Source organism: Narcine bancroftii, chromosome 14 (assembly GCF_036971445.1).
Source record: "Narcine bancroftii isolate sNarBan1 chromosome 14, sNarBan1.hap1, whole genome shotgun sequence".
Classification (NCBI taxonomy): domain Eukaryota; kingdom Metazoa; phylum Chordata; class Chondrichthyes; order Torpediniformes; family Narcinidae; genus Narcine; species Narcine bancroftii.
Genome location: NC_091482.1, coordinates 65,177,329 through 65,196,950, shown reverse-complemented (window position 1 = coordinate 65,196,950; position 19,622 = coordinate 65,177,329). Strand labels below are relative to the sequence as shown.

General features: G+C 41.0%; 1 protein-coding gene across 2 annotated transcripts in view; it reads right to left on the bottom strand.

The window, feature by feature from the left end:
- Positions 1 to 5: 5 nt before the first annotated feature.
- The window catches only part of fem1b (fem-1 homolog b), a 30,938-nt gene continuing 11,321 nt past the window's right edge, over positions 6 to 19,622 (bottom strand). Inside the window, exons 2-3 of one of the 2 annotated variants that reach the window (XM_069910506.1) lie at positions 10,873 to 12,287; positions 6 to 1,212 (exon numbers count right to left, since the gene is read on the bottom strand). In XM_069910506.1, the coding sequence (XP_069766607.1) occupies positions 10,916 to 12,163 (1,248 nt within the window). In that variant the 5' untranslated portion in view covers positions 12,164 to 12,287 and the 3' untranslated portion in view covers positions 6 to 1,212; positions 10,873 to 10,915. Of the gene's footprint in view, positions 1,213 to 3,220; positions 6,840 to 10,872; positions 12,288 to 19,622 lie in introns of those variants that run through there. The other variant, XM_069910505.1, reaches the window with a different exon arrangement.

Sequence of the window (19,622 nt, the reverse complement as noted above, 5' to 3'; positions counted from 1 at the left end):
AAATAGAATATTCAATATATCCCTTTCTTTCATTTTTCAGTCAAATAATTACTCTTTGTATTTATGGACACAAATTTGGCATTCACTACAAACTAACAACTTCTCAATACATTTCCTATCACACTCTTACATCATTTTTAAGGCTCTTCCGTGAGGACTAGAATGGAATTATTGTCTTGTTCCAGAGACTAGCAAAGATTGATGGCAATAAGAGAGGCCCTTTGCCACACCAGCTTTCAGCCCAACGGGAAGTAGATCAAGTGCTCACCCAGGTGGTTTCTGTGGTGGGGCTTTCTGGCATGTTTTTGACAGTGTGGTGAAATATAATTGTTTCAGACCCCATCTCTTTTTTCTCTTGACTCCCCTCTGATCCTTCCAGCAATTACTCCAAGTTAACATCACCTTATAATTGAACTTTTTGCTAAAGAAAGTAAACCTTCCTGTCTCGGCCTCCAGAATTATGTTTACCCCACTTTACAAAACTAGAGCATTTCTATGAAACCTTCCTTAAGCCAAAATGGTGCAAAGACCCATTCATTACTACTGGAGGCTACTTTTGTAAAAGCAGAAACCCATTCACATCCTTTTGTAAAAATGCATTCGTGAAGCAGGGTATACCTTCCTTCAGCCTCCATTGTTACAAAGAAAATGATCCTATTTGGCCAGTCACTCAAGTAAATTCTCCACCCTATCATAGAATGGGGGTCAATTGGCCCTGTGTTAAGAAATCCTCTCTGAACCATTAACCCTGATATTGAATTTCCTGTGCTCTACATCAAGCAGTTCCTGATCATTCCTAGATTTCCATCCAACCCATTCAGATGATGTTTAACACAAAAAATTCTGATAAACAGGATGAATGGGCTGAATTGCAACTGTTAGATTCAAACAATATTACATCCAGATTTCTGAAACTTTCAAATGAAAAGATTTTTACACAAAGTTCTCAGCAAATGTTAGATTACACTGGACAATGAAGATTTTGCTTCCTGAAGAGTTTGGATATGTTTTAGGCTGCTGATCACAAAAATGGGTTAAGTTTACTTCAACCGTCCAACATGTCAACGAAAATTTATTTTCTGAATTCGCTCTTGGAAGTCTTCCCTGCTGATCTTGGTACAGTGATGACCATGGAAAAACGGTAACATGGCAACTGGTATCCATCCGTGCTGGCCGACAATTGTTGAACAATGACACGAGAGGCACCAGATGCTGAGTACAAATGAAAAGTCGGTCACAAAACATTTTTAGGTCAGTTGAACTAACGCTAAATTCAACAATTCTCCAAATTCCTACGTGATACAGCAAATCTGAAATTATCAATCATAATCCCCAATTTTCATCCGGGGCGCAAACCCTTTGGAAACATTTGTCCAGTGTTATCGTACTTGAGTAAGATTTTCTGTGCTTCTAATATTTACAAATTCTGTATTATATGTAAAACAACTTTTGTGTATGTAAATATTTGAAAAGAATTTGCCTTTGTATTTCAACGTGTTGAAAATTTGTAATTATGCGAGACAATATTCTTCAAAGAAAACAAGGTTTCTCCACTAATTCCAAGATGGCTTGTTCCAATAATAAAAAATGAAAAGGTCGCTGATATCAAGATTGGGTTAGCTAACCCGGGGGTGGGGGAGGAGAAATATATTATGGAAGCTTTGCAGGTAGAAAGTCCACCGACAGACATTGGTGATGCCTCAGGAACAGCCAATAGAGCATGGAGGTGAGGAGGACATATCTGATTCTTGCCCAAAATCCTACAGGAGCATTTTAATTTAGAGATACAGCACAGTAACAAGCCATGAGCCCAGCCACCCAAATCTACCAACGTCTTTGGAACGAGAGAGGAAACAGGAGCTCCTGGAGAAAAGCCACGGGCAAAGTGTACCTACTCCTTCCAGGCAGTGCTGGATTCAAACCCTGGTGCTGTAATATCTTCAGTGTAGTCAGGCGAAAGGAAATGTAACATTAAGCAACCAAAAGTTATAAGGTTTATATCAAGGCTCTTTTACGGCAATAGCTTGACACAGCATTCAAAGCACCGTCATAGCCATACACACATCCATGCCAACCATCAATTTACACTAACCCCAATTTATTCTTCTTACATTCCCATAAAATCATCCCTCAGATTCAACCACACCCCTACGCTCTTAGTGTCCAATTAACCTAACTTTTGTTTTATATAATAGAAGGAAACCCACCTGCTCAGTGAGGACATCCACAGATCCAGGATCAAACCAAGGTGACCAAATCAGTGAAGCAACAGCTCTACTAATTGTGTCACCTGTATCACTGTCTGACTGGAGGCCCACAACATCCCATGAATTAAACCAGCATGCCTTAGACAAGTATACTTCACCTTGCTTTTACCCCAATGTTTAACAATTCTTGGTGAACATTCATAATCACTGAGGTTTTCATCTACTGATTCCACAACCCTTTCATAAACCGAAAATTTGTCAAGATTAATTGCTGCAGCACTGATTTAAATGTACAGTAGACATCCAAAAATCCAGACTGCTCAGGTCGGTCCAAGTTTTCCAGATTCCCGGGCAGTACTTTTAAAATTCAAATTTGAGATGACCACGTAAATTTTGATCGTTTATTCATGAGCATTTTAAAGAATTTGCTGCTGCTGTTCATCTGCGGCATTTATGCATGCACACACACGAGCCCACTAAATTTAAAAAGTTTGAAAAGTCCGGATTCTCGAGTGGTCCAGATTTTTTGAACTTCTACTGTATATGCAGAAGTCCTTCCCCATTCCCTTCCTCACACGCAGGCAAAAATCCTCAAACATGCATTCGTTTCAACAGGTTTTAAGCTACTTCATGTCTAAGAACATTCCACACGGACATTTAACTCGCAGTAGATTTAAGAGAAAATACAACCGATGTTTTAGCTGACTGAGGGTGGTGGGTGTTTTGAATGAGCTGCCAGAGGGTGGTAAATGTTCAAAAGACTTTTAGATAGGAAAGGTTGATGGATATAGGTCAAAAGGATAATGCCATAAAACCTCTCTAGACAGGTCAGCAAGTCCAAACTTCTCCCTCTCCTTCAAACGTAATGAATGAATTTTGGGAATCAAGGTAGAGAGAAGTCACCAAATTGGAAGTGATCACCAAAAATCTGGACTAATGGCAGAACTCAGTCATGGCACTGCAAGATCACTTCAATTATAGATCCTGTTACAAAGTCACGCAGTACAAAACTATACAATTACGACCTCTACCTTTATTGTTACCAAACCTGGATGTTTCTTTTCAGTGTACATTATAGTTTTATTTAAACAAAACAGTCACATTTTACAAGATACAAGAATGAATTCTTTTATAACACAATTCCCTTACCTTTTCCAAAAAAAAACAGTAGTGTGGGAATTCAGTGGAAACTGACATAAAAGGCATGTTTAAAAATCCAGTAATAAATCTAATTTTGCACAACTCACTTCAATTTTAGAGACAACTGAATTCCCATCTTGGGGGAAGTTACACATCCTGAGGAATAATAGTGCAAAGTGCCGTGGCATTTCAACTCAATACATACAGATACGATTTTCACCCTCTGGCATATCAATGGTCACTGGCTTTCACCAGGAAGGCTTTTAGGATAATCTCTTGTATGGACCAGGTTCTCAATTTACAAATGACCAGATAGTGCTAGCAATCAGTCAGGTTCAGGTACTTCCCAAGTTACAAATGCCCAACATGTTTAACCCCACACAAACAGCTGAGCATTCTGCCCTACAAACGCTCAACTGTCGCAAATCAGCAAATTCAAAACATCAAAAATTAAAAAAGCAGTAAGACCAATAGGGCCCCGTGTCAGAAAAGTGACGCAGATTTTTAAAAATTATATATTATCCTCTTGCCATCGTTAAGGCATTTAGTGGTCATGTTCAGATTTGCTCCAAATAATTTAGCACACGCTTAGGAGGGCTTTGAAAACAATTTAGCAACTACAACCGCAGGCCCCCTCTGTGTGTATGTGACTAAATGCAATGATGCCAAGGCAATGGCATTTCAGTCCGAGGTTTTGCAGATACACAATAAATCAGTCAGGCCCACAATGGTAAGCAATTTTTTTTGACTGCCATTTTAACTGGGTTTATACATTTTGTTAATCTTCTACACAAAATGAAATGTATAATTAGCAAGATCGATCATTCAACTTCGAAACCACATCACACCCCATCACCACACAGCAGTCAAGTTGCCATTAATTTTTGGCTTCCGAGCTTAGTGTTACTAAAATCTAGGATACTAATACATTGTTACTGATGCGCATGCTCCCCACCCATTTCATACCCTGGGATACCCTCAAATGATCCACACTAGCTCTGAGTTGGGAGGTGACAGTAACTAATGACTAGATATCCGAACAGCAGAAGTAAAGGCAGGATTCCACGAGGGATTTTGTGGAAAGCACCTATACCTATCAAGACACAGAAACCAGGAATGGGTTCCCAATATTAAGTAACCCTGGCAAGAATGCCTTAAAATAAACTCCTTCAAATTGTGTGATTGGAGACAGCACTTTAACTCATGCAACTATAGGTCCATCATTTGTGACAATGACAACTTAAAAACCACTGGAAGCAATTCCATGGATATTAGGTACAAAAACATGGACCTTTGTGCCTTCTCATTTATGCTTGATGACAGTGCCCTATTCGTGGTTCCATTGGCCAAAGTGTAACAGTAAAAGCAAAAGATCTTTAAAAAGGTTAATCAGATATCAAAAATTATCTGGGCATTTCAAATAAACTGGGAAATTCAATCCCAATCTATATATTTATGTAAAACTGAATTTTAATTCTTCCTTTTTAATACAAGATTAAAGCTCTCCCTGAACCAAAAGCTTGAAAGTATTCCCTACCTGGGCAGGAAGGGAAGGAAGGAGAAGTGGCGTTAATTGGTCAACAGCTTCAAAGAGCACTGATCGGTTGCCAGTTGTACCACTAATTCGAACAGATCCTTTCTGTTGGGAATAACAATGGGAGGTGGGGGTTCTGGGCAGCTTTGATGAGCGCAAGGCTCAGCCGTTAAGTTAGTCAACAAGGATCCAGAGACACTAGTACAAATTCCACTACCAGTCGAAAGATGAAGAATTTAAATTCAAATAATTAAATAAACCAATTTTCCTTTAAAAAAAATCTGGTAGCCGTGATAGTAACCGTGGAATGATCGGATTATCATAAAAGATATTGGGTTCACTAATGTCCATCATTCTTGCACTCAGGCCTGTATCTGGCTCTAAATTCATCCACAGAATTGTCTCCTCAGTTTAGGGGCCAATTAGGGAACAGAACATTAAGTGCTGGCCTCATCAGCAATACCATTATCCAGATCCCAAGGCAAAAAGCTAGTCAAATATTTGCCGAGAAAGCTTAAAAACTGCAAATCACACAATACAAGTGTGTTGAAGAATTCAAATTGGGAAGAGACCATCAAATCCAAAAACAAAACAATTTTCATATCAAAAGGGTCTTGAACATTGATCCAAAGTGATTGCAGTGTTAAGGGACAACATTCCTTCTCCCACCCACTTCCATTCTATTGCTATTTCATAAAAAATATTTTCCCAATGTTTTCACCATTTCTGAAGTCCCACGAACAACCCCCAGAGTGTGAAGAGCCCCATCACGATAAGACAAAAGTGCTGGAGAAACTCTGGTTATGCAGCATCCAGAAGAGGTAGAGAAACCAATGCTTCAAGCCTGAGCCCTTCATGAAAGAATGATGAGCAAAAAACAGGCAGGTGTCTGAATAAAATGATGGGGAGGGTGGAGGAGGAGAGCAGATGATGGTGGGGTGGGGGGGGGGAGGAGGAAAGGAGGAGGAGGAGGAGGGGCACAGGCTAACAGGAATGGGGTCAGAGGTGGGCTCAGGCCAGAGGATAGCTTTTGCTCACACCTTGACAGTTTCTCCAGCAGCTTGGAGTATTGCACTACAGTCCCAGTGTCTGCAGACTTTCCTGTTTAACCCCACCACGGATCTGTGTGTCACATCTTTTCCATAATCAAGTTATCATTGCATTACAGTTTGCCACTGCCTGCAGTATGCAAACTGGCAGCCCCACAAGAGTGGCCACACTTCAAAGGTACTTCACTGGCTAAAGTACTTTGACAATTGAGAAGACTGCATTATTATAGCACCTTTTGCGAGTCTTCTTTTGTTCAAAATCAATAGGAGCATTCAAGTAATAAAAAAGTTAAGCATCCGATGTTTAACTGTCACTCAATTCTATCTCAGCAGTTTTGTGTTTTTAAACACTAAAGTTCTACCGAAAGTCCAAGCTTTAAGCCATTTTTGTACATTTTATCAACAGATTGATCTGTTCTCACAATTATTAGTAAAGTGAAGCCACACAAGGTGTTTTACTGAACTTCTGAGCAACCTTAGCTCCCCAAAATGAGAACCAGGAGCCAGAACTCAGCCTGACGACCAGAATGGTCCCAATTACAAAGTTTGTGGATGCGGGAGGGCAGAACTGATGAAAGCAGCTTCAACAACTGAGGCAAAATGAGATTTTATTCCATTGGCATTTATGGAGAGGGGATTTTTTTGTGGGTTACACACCGCACTCTTCCCCCCCCCCCCCCCAAAACCTCGCCACTACACACAAGATTTAAAGCCACTGAACATCCCCAGGAATCTACACATGGACTCCTAAGTGTGTGCAAAGTGGAACCAATTTACGCCTCAAGCTAACAATCATCAGACATATCACAATGAATGCTGAAGGGCTCCAATTGCTGGTACGGCTGTGTGAAAGACTTTCACAACCTCCCTCGCCCCTACGTTCCTTCGTGAGTTGAGGGCCTTTCACATCTGTGAAACAACAGGAATTTAGAGTCAATAATGAAATATTCTAAACATTCTAAACATGACATTTTGCTAACCTGGAGATTAGGTGCCTAAAGTATCGTTATCATTCCACCCTCCCAAGAACAGTACAGTTCCAACAGCCTTCCATCAACTTCCCCAAGTGATCATTCTTCGAGGGCATCTGCAAGCTATTAAAAATGGGGAGGGTCTCACATCCAGGCACGTTGTGCTCAGCTGACCTCAGGGCTACAACACAGAATATTACAGGTTCCAGGATTAGATTTCTAGCTTTATATAGATCTGGAACCTTTTAACCAATTTACCTGGGTGATCTTCTACCTTTATTAACAGAGGTAATGGATAAGTTATTCTGGAAATCCACTGTAAAATTCAAAATTGCTTCAACCAAAAGTAATTAATAGAAAAGTGAAAGGTGTTTTTTTACTTCACTTATTTTCCTTTTAAGCCAATTATGCAGAAGCAGGCACAATTTAAATTCTGCAGAGAAGGGAAAAAAAAAAGAATTAAGGGCTTGTCAGAAACTGATACAAGAGAAGCTCTGGAGCATCAATGGTGGGGCAGGCCTGAGAGACTGAGTGGTCTCCTCCTGTTCTTCAATACAATCAAGTTGAAGATATTCAAGATAAAGTGGGTTCAAAACATTTCCTCGTTGATGTCATTGGCTTAAAATAAAAATGAGAATAGACTGAAGCACCACAATCGTTGGTCTACAAGAGGAAAGCAAGGCCTTGGGTTCAAGATGGTCGGTACAGTTAGTACCGCAAGATGGTCAGCACAGTTAGTACCGAGTTGTAAAAGTGTAGTCTTCCATTTCAGAGCTTTGTTCAACTTGAGACAGTTTTGAACATTTACTACAATATGCCTGAAATCTAAACGCCACATGGCAAGGTAATAATGGATGCCTGTCAAAATCAAAAGACAACAGAAACAACACAACTGTTCTGAACCAAGTTTTATGGGAGAAAAAAAAATTAACCCCCATTAGAACTGATATGGATAACAAAGCAGACAGTCCGTAGCTGACTGTTTAGTCACAAAAATAAATTCAGTTTAGAAGGAATAAGCAAAAACACATCGTGGAATATTTTCCAGTCTATCATGAAAAGGTATGAAGAATTACAACTTGGCCCAACTTTCTAAGACATCTCAGATTACAAATCCAATCCTTTAACTCAAATTAAAAAGAAAAGACCCACCATTTTTGTGGATTTTTAAAAAAAAATAATGCTCCTGCTACAATGCCTGATTTCATTTCCAAAAGGGATAATGTAGGAGCCAACTGCTCTCAAGGTTTTGAATTTTATTTTTCACTTCAGGATCGAGGAGTGTCTGCTTAGAACAGAAATTCCTTTAGCCAGAGCGTGGTAATAATGTGTGGAATTTGTTGCCACAGGAGGTTATGGAGGCCAGGTCATTTAAGGCAGAGATTGATAGGTTCTTGATTAGCCAGGGCATCAAAGGTTATGGGAAGAAAGCTGGTCAGTGGGCCAGAATGGGGGAAATGGATCAGCTCATGATTAAGTGGCCGGGCAGACTTGATGGGCTGAATAGACTATTGCTGCTCCTATGTCTTATGGTCTAACTGATATCAATACTTCACATAAAAGTGAAAGGGTGAAACCAACTGCAAAGGCGATCCAAACAATGGACTTCCTACTGAAACACCTCCGGGTGTTCCAGTTTCTTCCCATCCTTCAGAGTACCAGAAGAACATGGAGGAGCACATTTGTTAAGATGACACCCGTACAAAGTGAGGGGAGGAAAGTTCAGAGGAAACAGAAGGGTTTTCTTTAAAAAAAACACACTGAGAGTATAGGTGCCTGGAATGTGTTGCCAGTTGTGGTGGTGGAGGCAGGTATAATAGGGACACTTAAAAGATTCTTAGACAGATTCATGGATTAAAGAAAAATAGAGGGCTACGAGGCAGGGAAGGTTTATACAAGTAAGCACAACGTCGTGGGCTGAAGGGCCTGGACCGTGCTGTAATGTTCTAAATAGCAGACTATCAGGAATAAAATTACAAGGTCTTCAATAAGACTAAGTACAGTAAACTATAATTGCACTAGGAAATAAATGCAGAAAGTAACAATTTCAATTGTTTTCATTTACCCAACAAGTCTAAAACACTTGCAGGTATGAAAAGTCATGAAAAGGTATGAAGAATTACAACTTGGCCCAACTTTCTAAAACATCTCAGATTACAAATCCAATCCTTTAACTCAAAGATTCAATATTGGCATGGTGGCAAGAGTGTAGTAATCTTCCCTCAGTATCCAGATCAGTGCCATTCTCCCCATAATAAAAGGCTCTAGATTTTTGAATAGCATTCAAATTTGTTAGTTATATTAACCAGTAAAATATACATCTTGCACAGAGACAAAGAGATGTGACTGAAGAGTGCTTGGTCTAAAAATAATCTGATATACAACCAGATCAAGCACATGTAGCACAGTTTCATCAGGTTGTAGATGTGTAGTTGGATGATAATAAACTGGAACTTGAATTCAGTTTGTTCACTAAAAGTAGCATCTCAGCCACTTTCTGGAATGATATATTCCAACAACATTGGAAAAATGTTGGACTCTGCTGTTCCCACAGTTGTAACATGGGAGCAATAAAACCTACAGTCTGAAGTGCAACCCAACAAAAGGTCAGATATTCTTCCTTTCCTATTCCCCAATGAAGCCAGGTATGGCAGGAGGACGGTTTAATAGTCATTTAAAAATTGTCCACTGCCTTAACGGAAAATGTATGACCAATTGTGTTCGATTCCCATCGCCCCATTGAAGGAGGGGTGTGGAGGGTTCGTTAAGGGCAACCGTTAACGTGAGGATGGACAAATTTTGGTCATCTTCTCTGGAGCAGCTATTCTCAATGAGGGCCACAGCATATTTAACGGGGTGGGCGCCAGGGACTGAAATCAGACAATGCTGTTGGTAGGATGGACGAAACCAATTAAACGACTGCTTCACAGGGAAGAGCGCCCATAAACTTTGAACAGAGTCCTAAGGGGGCCATAGCTGAAAAAAGGTTGAGAATGGCTGGTCTGAAGCATCAGAGGTTGAAGTGAGAAATAGAAGTTATAAAATTATGAATGGGACAAAATATTTTTCCCAGGATAAAAATGTTGAATACAGGAGGGCAAGAATTTAAGGTGCTAGGGGAAAATTTTAAAGGAAGATGCGTGGACGTTTTAAACAGCTTTTGGTAGCTGGAACCTGCTGTCTGAGGCAAGAGTGGAAGTGGAGAAAATAGCAGCATACAAGAGGTTTTTAGGTAGAACACAAGGCCTGGAGTGACAAGGATCAAGCAGAAGAGATTTAGTTTAATTTGGCATAGTATTCAGTGAAGACAAGGTGGACCAAAGGGCCTGTTCCTGTCCTGTTTAATAATTCAGCCTGATGCTTCCTTTAACCACAGGCAATGAAGAGATTAGCAGTACCAGCACCTAGGGTTCAAATCTGCCACTTTCAGGAAGGAGTTTGTCCGTTCTCCCCATGTCTACAAGAGTTTCCTCCGGGTGTTCCAGTTTCTTCCCATCCTTCAAAACAGACGTTGTAGGGTTAATTTGGGTGGCACAGGCTCGTGGGCTGGAAGGGCCTGTTACCGTGCTGTATATCTTTTAAAAAACAAGGCCAAGTAGAGGATAGTGATGAGGAATAAAAGTATCAGGTGTAGAATTACAATAGAGTCAATGATTCAATCAATCATAATCTTACTAAAATGGCAGAGGCTTAAACATATGCATTCTACTCCTGTTCCTTGTATTCTAATGCCGTTGGAAGACAAGGTTTGATCCTAGCCTGGAATAAAAAGATCATTCTTACACCTTGCACAAGTATTTAAAAGTTTAGTTTGTCGGTACTTGCATCACACAGACCTGCTTCAAGAAAGTGTTGTAAGGAAGCAAGCACCAAAGGCAATCAGGGGTTTCGAGTGAGGGGAATGCAAGACAAAGCACACGGTCACATAATGAGCAGACCCATTCCATAAAGCCAATGCTTTGCAGACATACCTAGAACCATTTAAGGTAAAGACTCATCTGAATATCGTAAGAGTCAATGCAATTCTACAAATTCTTCTAATGTTTGAGGAATCTGACTTTTATAACTGATGTTGTGAATTCTCACAGCTCGGGCAGCCAGGCACTTCAGGGTCATCTTCATCTGGGTCTTGAGAAGGATTTCGGACACACCAGTTGTGCTCTTGTCCAGTGGTGTCTTCTTCTGCTTGTTGGTCATGTCAGCATGGGCGCCAGCCTCCACCAGGTTAATGATGATGGCGTGCAGGGTGAGGAAGTCACTGATAGGCCGGTTGTACTGCACGATGATGTGCAGCGGCCCGTTGCCGTCTTTGTCCACAGCGTTCATATCAGCTCCGCAGTCCAGCAGCAGCTTTGTGACCTGCGCGCTGGGGAAGCTACACACGTCGCTGGTGTGGAAATCGTCCACTGGCGTGCCAGAGTTCACCGCCAGATGCAGCAAGCTGGAGCCCTCCCGAGTCCGCGGATCAAGGTGGATCAGCCTATAGATCTGCTTGTTGATGCGTGCCCGTTCTTCCTCGCTGCACTGGGTTTTGGTGGAGATGCAGACCAGATACAAAAAGGTAAAGATGTTTGATTCGCAATTGTCCATGGCTGCATGGACATCCACCTCAGATGAACTTTTGATCCGGGACAGGCCCCTTTCTATCTCTAGCACGCTACACTTAAGGACGTTCTCGATGTCCCGGGGCTTCACAGGTTCGTTCAGGTGTATCATCTGAGAGAAGACCTGAGCGAAGCGCAGCAAGTCTTTGTGGGTGTAACGATTGCCTTTCTGCCTCAAGTGCAAAGCGTGGAGCCACAATTTGATGCACTGTTCAAACTCCATGCTATCCGCGTACACAGCCCCCCTGTAAATGATGGGGTGCGAAACGTCAATGTTGTCAGAGCCCAGGATTCGTTCACGCACAATCAGCCCTTCCATGTGAAGGGCATCCCTGTCCTGGCGGATGGCCTCTAGCTCCTGTGGAGTTCTGCTCTCTGTGCGTCCACTGTAGGCCTCGATGGAAGGGAGGGTGGCCTTCAGCAGCGGATTGCTGGGGTCTTTGTGTCGCTCCAGCATGGCCAGGTACAGGTAGTGGTAGGTCTTCTCGATGTCATAGTTCTCCCGGTCGTTGGCGAAGGAGGCACCCAGCAACTCCAGGGCCTCGATACGGCTCTCACGATCACAGTCCACGTGTGACAGTAACAGCTCCACCACGTCGGCCTTACAGCTCTCTGCTGCCACCTTCAGTGGGGTCATGCCATGGCCATTCATTACCATGGTAGCCCGCCACTTCACCAGCTCCCTCACAATCTCCAGGTTGCCAGCTTCAGCCGCAAAGTGTAACGCAGTGGCCCCGCATTGTGCCTTGGCATTGGGATCAGCGTGCTGCTCCAACAGGTACCTGAGCAAAGAGACAACAAGTCCTTAGGACCAAACGCTTGGCAAGAAGCATGCATCAGTATCTACATAAACCACTGATAAACCGTCTTAGCTCAAAAGTATAAAGAGTACATGAGAACAATCACAAGGCCAGGTAGCATTTGTGAGGCCACAGAATTAACAGTTCAGGTCAACGACTTTGAACCAGGAAAGTTTATAACTTGAGAAGCAACGGAACGGTGGAAAGAAGGCCACAGTGTGCAAGGCAGGAGAAGCTAAGGACACGAGTTAATGCAGGGAAAAGGGCAGTGGCAAAGGAGCCAAGGTGCACAGAGGATTTACAAACAGAGGGTGAGAATGCGTCAATTAAAGCATAATGAGAGATGCCATTCTCCATCATTCATGTGAAAGCTAGAGTTAGTGTCGTGCAGCATAGCAACAGGCCCTTTGGCCCACGTATGTGCATGTCAAACATGTATAGGGGGGACTCCTATTTTTCAGCACTTGGCCCGCAGCCTTCTGTACCATGAAGTCACCTAAATAGGACTAAAATCTTGTGGGAGTGAATGCTTCTACTATATCCTTGGGCAGTGCATTACAGAGTTCAACAACCCCTTGAGTTGAAAACAAAATCTTCCTCCAATCCCTTCCCTTAAACACATCCCGACTTAGTGTAGGTATGTCTGCCAAGGGAAAAGTTTTTCATTACCCATGCCCTCATTTTCATGCACTCAAATCACCCCTCAACTTCCACTTTAATAAAAACAAAACCAGACTATCCATGTCTCCCCTTGATTGGAACATTCCATCCTACATTACATCTTGGTTAACCACAGCTCCACTTATTCAATCACATCCTTTTACAGTGTGGAAATGGAACTGTACACTGAAGTTCAGCTGAGACCCAATTTCCCTACTCAGAAATTCCATGCCCTGTCTAATAAAGACAAGTATCCCACATCAGCCTTCACCGCCTTACCCATCTGCACAGCTGTCTTCAGAGATCCTTAAACACTGATCTACTGCTGGTCCCTAGTCCCTAGATTCCTACTATTTATTGCAAATATTAGTCCCCTTTAAAAGAAAAGGCATTCTCTCACATTTTCCAAGGCTAACTTCCATCTGCTGCTTCCCAGTCTCCTTCTTGCCATTGGATCAATATTGTTCAGTCCACAAAGATTACCATTTACTAGCCACAAAACTAGTCATCTTTTGGTCATGTACAAACTGTTAATCGCACACTTTCAGTTGCTTCCAGAGTTAAATGTATTTTTCAAACGGCAAAGATTCTGGGTTGTCTACCCTGGAATTAATTATCTAATCCCAGCTAGACTATTATGAATAGGGGAATGGCATGAGAAAAGAAAAACAAAAATTCAAAATTGTTAAGAGAGCAACATTTTCTCTTCTGATGCCCCCAGTTGAAATGCAAATGTCATTTGTAATGGCCCGATAATGTCAGTGTCACAAAACCTCAACATTGACCCTCAGTGCAATACTAAGCTGAATCTTTTCCATGTTTTCTGAAGAGGATGAAAAAAGGGAGGAAAGCGTAGCTTATTTTCAGATATGCTTCATTTCCTCTGCAATAACACTAAACATTCAACTGTTTGCCCCATTCCTCATTTCAGTGTTTTCTTGCTATATGTAGTTACCTGGTTGATCCAAAGCCTGTAGTTACCTGGTTGATCAGAGACGTGGCACTAATTTTAGTAGAAATCAATTTATAAGCACTCTTACAACTTTCACAACTCAGAAGTCCTCTCTTCAGTTATCATGAAAAAATATTTGCGTCTTTCCCATTTTTTCCATAAACTATCTATATAGGCTCAATGACAAACTGTACTGAGGTTGCATACTAATTATAGAGTCTATTACTCTCTTATTTACTAATTAAAATTGCAATTAGAGCCCAAATTAGTTACGTGTTGTTAATGTTTTGGACTCTCCAGATGGCATTTTAACAGTCAGTTGAATCCATACAGTTCTAATTCACACATTCAAAAGATACGCTGAAGTTCACTGCGCTGGGGTTTACCAACTGCCGCATACTGTGGCTGAGTGGACATTTCTACGTGATTTTCTACATTCCGCTTCCTGTTTGACAATTTATACCTGCCACGGACCAAACTTTTCTTCAAGTTTTACGCTTACCTCATGATTTATTGTGCAGTCTCTACTGTCACGTCACATTTTTTTCTGCTCACTTTTCTTAGTTCATCAATTGATTAAGCATTTCCTACTGTAGGAGCAATTTTAACCAGTGCCATTTCAGAACCGAACAGTAATAAACAATTCAACCTCCTCTCCAGTAGATTATAAGACTGCCAGCACTGATATTATTCAGCTATTTGATAACCCAATCACATTTCTTCTGCGTTATCTCGCCAAGTAAATGGTCTTATTAGACAATCCCATAAACAAGAAGATCCAAAGTGAATTTCCTCCCCAGTAATGGAGACTGTCAATTTTATTTAGCTCCAGGTTTCAGACACGACAAATTCCATTGCTTGTTTTTTGTGCAACTCAGAAGGAATAGGTGTGAATAACAGGCAATCACAGGATGGGCTAACCTCTTCCAGCCTACACACTTATGCTTCTGGCCTCTTGCATATCACTGTATTCAGTCAGATGTCAGCAGTAGCAAAGCAAACAACATGCTTATGAATTAAAGGCTTTAAATTAGCCAAGCCTGTTTAAAGTTGGGTTAACAAACAGAGGCACAAGAAATTTTTAGAATTGATGTCAAAAAGACAGCAAATTTCAAGAAACACCTCAAAAGAAGTAAAGGATGCAGGTTTCAGAAAGGAATTCTAAAGGTTAGGGCTGAAGAAACCAAAGATGCAGCAACTAATCCGGATTTATTGACATGAACAAGTCATGAAATTTGGTGTTTTGCAGCAGTATCACGGTGCAAACATTCATATTATAACCATCTTATAATATTACGATAAAAAATAAAATAAGAACAATAGGGCACAAAAGGTTAGTGACTCTTGTTCAATGATCATTCAGGAATCTGATGGCGGAGGGGAAGAAGCTGTCCTTGTGCTGCTGAGGGCTTATCTTTAGGCTCCTGTACCCTTTTTCCCGATGGTAGCAGAGTGAAGAGGACATGGCCTGGGTAGTGGGGGACTTTGAGGATAGAAGTTGCTTTTTATTTAAAGAAAAGACACCACCTCATGTAGATGTAGTCAATGGAGTGAAGTCTGGTGCCTGTGATGTAGAGCTTAAACATTGGCAGAATAGAGAATGCCAAATGCACTGTATCTGGGTCATGTCCAGATTGTATTTTTAGACCAGACACAGAAACCAGGGGCTCCAGTTTCCTCCTACCGTTCGAAACATCCGGGGATGTCGGTTAATTGGGTGGCCCACATGGACTCAAGGGCCGAGATGTCCACACTGCATGTCGCATTTTTTTGCTTCAATTTTTGCAAAGCCGGCTTCTCATTCAAATAGCGGACTGCTGCCTGTGACGACGCGACGATGGAGAAGTAGTACAGGATTCCAGGACAGAGATACCCAACTTAGCCCGACCACCCGTAAAAATAATTAAGTCTTTGAACTCCACACTTTATGTCACTGAAAGTAGTAATCACATTTCAATAAACATTTTGTCCTGCCTGCAATGCAAGATAGAATGGGTGCATGCTGCCTGCCCAGAATAAAATTCTCTGATCAACATCATGAGAGAAAAAAAAGTATCGACTTAAGTCAGGTTTTAATTTTAATATTCAGCAGATCATCAATCCAGCCTGTTAGAAAAAAAGCGATTCAGGGTTTTGAAGCACAAGGGGAAGAGAAACAAAACATAAACTATAAGCTGGGGGTTTTGGGGGAGGGCGTAACTACACAAAATTCTCCCTCCCCATCATGTCAAATGGGGTTTTTAAAATCATTCACATTGCATGAGGAGGGAGCATCTGGGGAGGCACAAAGGGAGCAGATACAAAGCAAACAATCCTCATAATGAAATCTCCTCCTGACAAACAGCCCTTAACCTTCGCAGCACTGTGGTAAAGTATTGGTCTCAGATAGATTGTTTAAAATACCTTCCAGGTCATTTCCTCAGCTCAACTTTGAACTATAATTTGAAAGTATTAGTCAGAGATTAGGGGAAGCGTTTTCTCCATCTGAATGGTGGACATCTCGTTGCTACCTGACTTACTGTACCACGTCTAAACTCTAGTAATTAATTGCTTTCATAACTGTATATTGAGATTTCATTGCTAGGTTTACGAGGCAATGACAAGAAAGTGAATCTGAATTACAATATTTTAAGTAAAATTCTTGTGACTCATTTGTAAATTAGCCCCAAGTTCCAACTTCTTACTGTCCTGGCCACCAACTCGCATTCAGTGCTCCACTTCTTTTAAGCAACCCAAATCTCTGCCGCCTGTGCCCCCACTTCAAATCCCACTCCTCCACATGTCTCTCACATCTTCTCCTCTCAAAACCTTCTATCACACACTTATTGCTCTGTGCTTCTCCAGCTCGGAATGATCTGCAACATAGTTTCTTCCACCATCGATTCCCTTTAAGATTATGGTCTTAAAGTTTTTTTTTGCATACTAGGGAAATTGTCATGGGGAAAAGGTAGGGAGGTGGAGTCAGATCAACCATGATCTTATTGAATGGCACAGCAGGCTTGATAGATCAGATGACCCATTTCTTAGGTTCTCTTTGCAACCTAAACTCTTCCCTATCTCAGCACAATGCCTAAAGCTTGCATCTTTAGTCATCTGCCCTGTCATCTCATGTAGGGCACGATTAAATTGGCCAATTACATCCCTTACCAAGTAGAAGGACATCTGAATGGCGCCAGGTGCAAGTTATTGTAATTTTTACTGTCATTATATCAGAGCACTTGATTCACCATGTCCAAACAGTAGTTTCAACCACTATTTATTGACACCTCTTCCTGGTTTAAAATCAAGCCACAATGAATACTTTAGCTGTGAGAGAGCACAAGGTAATCATGGCATTGGTAAATGATTACACTGGACAATGTAGATTTTGCTTCCTGAATACTTTTGCGTGTACTTTGTTGACTTTGGGCTGCAGATCACGAAAATTACCTTAAAAATTTTCCTATCACACTGTTTCTTACATACAACTTTTTTGTGATTTCCTGTCATATTTTAAGTCTACTAGGATATTGATCACAAAGCAAGCCATTATGGTTAGTCGAAACATGCCTAGGCAGGTGCTTCACAAATGTTATCTTAGGCCTGGGCATGCTTAGTCAGGATAGATGTAGACAGGATCTAAAAGCAGCTCACATAGACAGATACTGTGCATTACATTGATATCGATTAACAACCTACTTAAAGCAAACAAAACCATGAGGTGCAACATGTCATTGAAAATTCATTTTCTGCGCTAGCACTTGGACGTCTTCCCTGCTGATCCTGGTGCAGCCAGTGACAAACATGGTGAAAAGTTTCACCACGACATTGCAACCATGGAGAAGTGGTATCATGGCAAGTGGAATCCATCATCGATGGCCATCTATTGTTGGACACTGACAGATGTTGAGTACAGATGAAAATCAGCGCCAAAACATTTTAAGGTCAGTTAAACTAATGCAATGTACCAGGATCACTATGCAATTCAACAAGTCAAATTCAATAAAAGTTAATTTACTGTTTCTCCAACTTCCTACATGATGCATCATATCAGAAAATATCTGTGTTCAGCTTGAAGTTGTTTATCATAATGCCCAATCTTTTTTTCAGGAAGCAAACCTTTTGAAACAAAGTTGTCCAGTATTATTTTTGACCAGGGCATTATTCAAAGAACATTTATTGTGTTCCACTAAAGAAGGACTTGACTAATATAATGCAACATAATTCTTGTAAGCAAACAAAACAATGTTGTGCACTGCAAATGGTAACACAAGAGTATCTTGCATGGTACATTTGCAATTTTTATGTAGATATTTTATAGATAATAAATGGCAGCAACATAGATTCTCTGAACGATACGTACAACTCAATAGAAATAAATAAAATTATTTCAGTCGGCATTTATTTACTATTTATCAAACTAACAATTTAGGACATAGATGAGGAGGAACTGCTTTTCCCAGAGAGTAGTGAATATGTGGAATTCGCTGCCCACGGAAGCTGTTACCTCAGTAAATACAATATATTTAAGACAAGGTTGGATAGATTTCTACATATAGGGGAATTAAGAGATATGGGGAAAAGGTAGATCGGTGGAGATGAGCCCATCATCAGATCAGCCACGATCACACTGAATGGCGGAGCAGGTTCGACAGGCATAGAGCCCACTCCTGTTCCAATTTCTCATGTTCTTTTTTTCCAGCAATTCAGCTCTCCATCATCTTAACTAGTGTACAACAGAAGGATTTAAAACTACAATCTTCTGACTTAAAGGCAACAAAAAGCTACAATTTTTTAATTGGGAGCTAAAATTTTTTAAGAGAAACAGCAGGGTTTCAAATATGTCACGAATTATTATAAACACAATTTTCATTTAATAAGCGACAATCTTACCCCACTTGGTGTAAAGCTTCCCAACCTAACAGCTCTCCATCTTTCTGGTAATTCAGAATTATGTCTTTGCATGCAAAATTGTTGAATTATGTAGTCATCTGAAATGAGCATTTGCTTAAATACTTTTTGGGCTCTTGTAAAAAAAGCGGAACCAGCAACTCCTTAAAGTTAATGGCTTTTGTATTAATAGCAGGCCATCTTAATGGACGTAGGTCTCAAGAAGCCAAGTCAGGGGTTGTTTTGGCCCACCTCCCAACCATCAGTTAAAAAAAGCAGTTATGAGGAGATTTAAGAGGTGCTCAAAATGATGGGAGGAGCAATTTCCACAGAGATGGAGTTGGTCGCCAGAAGACACAGATTTAAGACTCTTGGCAAACCTCTTTATCTTGGGTTATTTGGGGATAAATATTCAAAATTGGACAGACAAGTATAATGGTAGGAAGACAAATTGTACTTGGAGGCTGGTAGAATTTTTTGGGGGGGGGGGGGGAGCGCCGGCATCATTTCAGGAGTGGGCCTCAAAAATGGCCAAAGTAGCAGCGTTTGAACGCACGACTTACAAACAGTTTGATAATTTGTCATCGATACACAAAAATGGGGCAAGTATCGAGGTTCCCTGGGGGGGGAAGGGGGAGGGGGTAAATAGCGGTGGATGTGGTGGTGAAGCATATTAATGAACAGCAGTTTTTTTCCCTGTTATTAGAGGTCTAAATAGACATGCAAGGTTATTATTGATTTTTTTTGCTGCCATGTTTGTATCTAAATCTCATGGATAAAGTTCATATTTTCTAACTTATGATTTACAAAACTTTAACACTGACTCAGGGATTTGA